The sequence below is a fragment of the Chondrus crispus genome, genomic scaffold (assembly GCF_000350225.1).
Source record: "Chondrus crispus Stackhouse genomic scaffold, scaffold_260, whole genome shotgun sequence".
In the NCBI taxonomy this organism is placed as follows: domain Eukaryota; phylum Rhodophyta; class Florideophyceae; order Gigartinales; family Gigartinaceae; genus Chondrus; species Chondrus crispus.
The window spans coordinates 140,256-143,173 of record NW_005179138.1 but is presented as its reverse complement, the minus strand read 5'-3'; the positions used below and the strand labels follow the sequence as shown (position 1 = coordinate 143,173).

General features: G+C 52.3%; 2 protein-coding genes across 2 annotated transcripts; both read left to right on the top strand.

The window, feature by feature from the left end:
• Positions 1–552: 552 nt before the first annotated feature.
• Positions 553–807, top strand: CHC_T00005005001 (hypothetical protein). Its single transcript, XM_005716321.1, has one exon. It carries the CDS (start codon positions 553–555, stop codon positions 805–807), a length of 255 nt encoding a protein of 84 aa, XP_005716378.1.
• Positions 808–1,606: 799 nt separating this feature from the next.
• On the top strand, positions 1,607–2,242 carry CHC_T00005004001 (hypothetical protein). Its single transcript, XM_005716320.1, has one exon. It carries the CDS (start codon positions 1,607–1,609, stop codon positions 2,240–2,242), a length of 636 nt encoding a protein of 211 aa, XP_005716377.1.
• Positions 2,243–2,918: the final 676 nt, after the last annotated feature.

Below are 2,918 nucleotides of genomic sequence, written 5' to 3'. Positions count from 1 at the left end.
CTCGCCACAGTACAACAGCGTCCCGTCCTCCGACCATGAAAGACAGCGAACGTATTCCAAAGGCGCGCTTTCCGCGATACTCCTACCAGTTTCCCCGTCAAAGATCCACAATCTTGCTTCAGATACTGTTTCTTCAATTTTTCTACGTTCCATCTTGAACACGCACGCGACCCGCTTTCCATTCTTCGACCACGAAATCCACGACTTGGTCCAATAGGTTAGTCGAATACTCGGCACGCCAATCACCCGAACCATCTCCCCTGTCTCTGCACACAGTATCAAAATTGACCCGTTTGAGCCGCATTCTCCCGTGCACGCCAACCGTTTCCCGCCCGGTGAAAACGATACTTTCTGGACAAAATGGCCCCGCATATTCGCTGCCTCCTTGATCTTCACACCTCTCTCAACATCCCACAACACAACCACACCATCTTCTCTCCCAAACGCTACTCGCTTTCCATCCCCCGTCAAGTCAAAAGGGCGACTGTAACTCTCTACATCCAGGTGCCCTACATCCACTTCCTGTCCGACTCGCTTTGCTGTAGCTCCTGTATGCATATCCCACACCTGCAAGCTTGTTCTATCTGCCTGTTCTACCGCTACGTACTTTCCGTTCTCCGACCAAAACCTTCTCACACCCCGTGCCACTTTAAACAACACGTTTTCTTCCATTTCCCCGTCCCGGAATGTCCGACGAAACAGATGCCTCCTCACTCCCCCCCAAGCGATCACTTCGTTCTTAGCTGCGCATCCCGACATTCCCACCACGTTCCACTGGTCCGGAAATATGTGTTGCACCGCGCCTGATACGTTCAAGCCAGGTGTAAGCGACTTCAACCACGGCTTCTCCGCAAGTTCCTCTATCCTGCGTAAGAACTCTCCAATTACTTCCGACTCGTTCCTAAATCTCAACAGACCATCGTACAGCTGAAACCATACCTCTCTCGAACTTCGACGAACAAAGGACGCACTCAGCCTCGCCTGTCTAGCAATCTTCTGCAACGACCACAGCCTGCCTCCCGCTTCGCACCGTTCTCCGTCTTCCCCGGCTACGTCCGTCAAAATCTTGAAATCCTCTTGAAGATTTAGCCCCTCTGCCCGAGTTAACTTCTCTGCCACCCACCTGGCATCACTCAAAACATCCCACAAATCCTCGCCCAGCTGCGCCCCCTTGAGATGGCGGCACAAGTTGTGTCGGAAATACTCGTCCTCCACCATATCCTTCTTCCACCCTCTCCCGCAAACCCACGGCGGCGCTTCTTGCCTGTTCTCACTCTCGTTCCATTGCCATTCTTGCACAAGCTTTTCATGCCACCTCTTCTCTCCCCCATTCCCACATCTCTGTTGCACGTAATCGAGCTGCAAATCGTGCAACCTGACTCCGGCGATCTTGCGACCACTTGACACTCCATCCTTTCGTTCTACTAGACTTGCCTCCACGAATTCGTGCAGCACTTTCAATGCCTGAGCTTTTCCTTTCCGTCTCCATAACAAACAGAGCACACTCAACGGCAACCATCCTTGCCGCCGAATGACCACCAGCGCCTCGTACATCTCGGCGTAGGACATCAACTGCCCATCTCCTCTGGTCTTCTTTCGATCCATCATGCACAGCGAAACTTCAAACGCCATTGACAGGTTCTCGTATAGGTACGTCCCATCCGCTCTTTCGTCCAATAGTATTGACGATGTATCTTCCAGACACTCCAAGTACTCATCAAGCACATTTTTCAGACAAAGTTCTTTCGCAATCTCACGATGTCTCGCAATCGCTCTGCCAACCACGGACAGCGCAAGCGGAAGCCCACCGCAAAATCTCAGTATCCTATCCGTTTCATCCCCCAGGCCCTCAACCTCTTCACGTTGTATGTCAGCAGACTTCAGCAAGATTTCCAGAGAGGAAGCATCTTCTTTTGTCGAAAATTGGATTTCTTCGCTTCCCTCCACCACGCCCCACTCTCGCGCTGTGAACGCTGTACGGCTGCTGTTCTCCACATCCGCAATTTCTCTCAGTCTTGACATGACTTTACTTCCGGCTATGCCTTCTCTCCCGACCATGCCTTCTCTCCAGACATCGTCGACAAGTAACAAAATTGTCTTCCCTTTGAACCACTCTGTGACCCTCGAAACCGCAGATTCTAGCACGCTTTCTTCACGCACCTCCTTCGCTTGCGTTTCCCCTCCGCTTTCTCTCGTGATGCGGGCCAGCTGTTCCATTACTCCTCGTTTTGTCGCGTCTTGACCGAGCACCAGCCAGTATATACCGTCGCAAAACCGGCTGCGAACTTCTTCATCCGAGGCCAGACCGCGTAGGGCGCAAGACTTTCCGATGCCTCCCATCCCCTTCGTCCCCACAACCCCTCCACGGCGCGCTCCAACAGCACCAACATTTTGACGGTCTCCCGGACGCAAAACACTCCGCCTCAATCGTTCTTCCGGAGCCGTCATACGTTCCGTACTGTTGCCAGCATCTTCACTGCGTCCAAACTTCAGTATGACATGTTCCGGGTTCTTTGGCACTTGAAACGAAGCCTTGAAGCCATCCTTCTTCGGGTCCTTCTCCGCGGATGTAGTACGCATTTGATGACGAGCATCGCCAATGGCGTCGCTCCTCTTCGCCTCTTCCTCGAGTGGGCCATGTACGCCTTCTGTCACAACATCGCTCGAATCCTCCTCACCTAGCTTTTTCACCTCCAGAAATACTTGTTCAACAAGATGTTCCCTTGCAAGATGGCCGAATTTATCTCCCGGCAGGTTAGTTGCCCTTACGTCATTCTCAATCCCAGTGATATCTGCCAGCTCTTTTAGCTCCCTCTTCACCATATCCGTGCTCGCCTCGCGTTGTCGTTCCTCGCTAAAAAATTTCTCCACTTCAAAAATATTCTTTCCTTCCTTATCCCGGTACCGGTCGGGCTCCA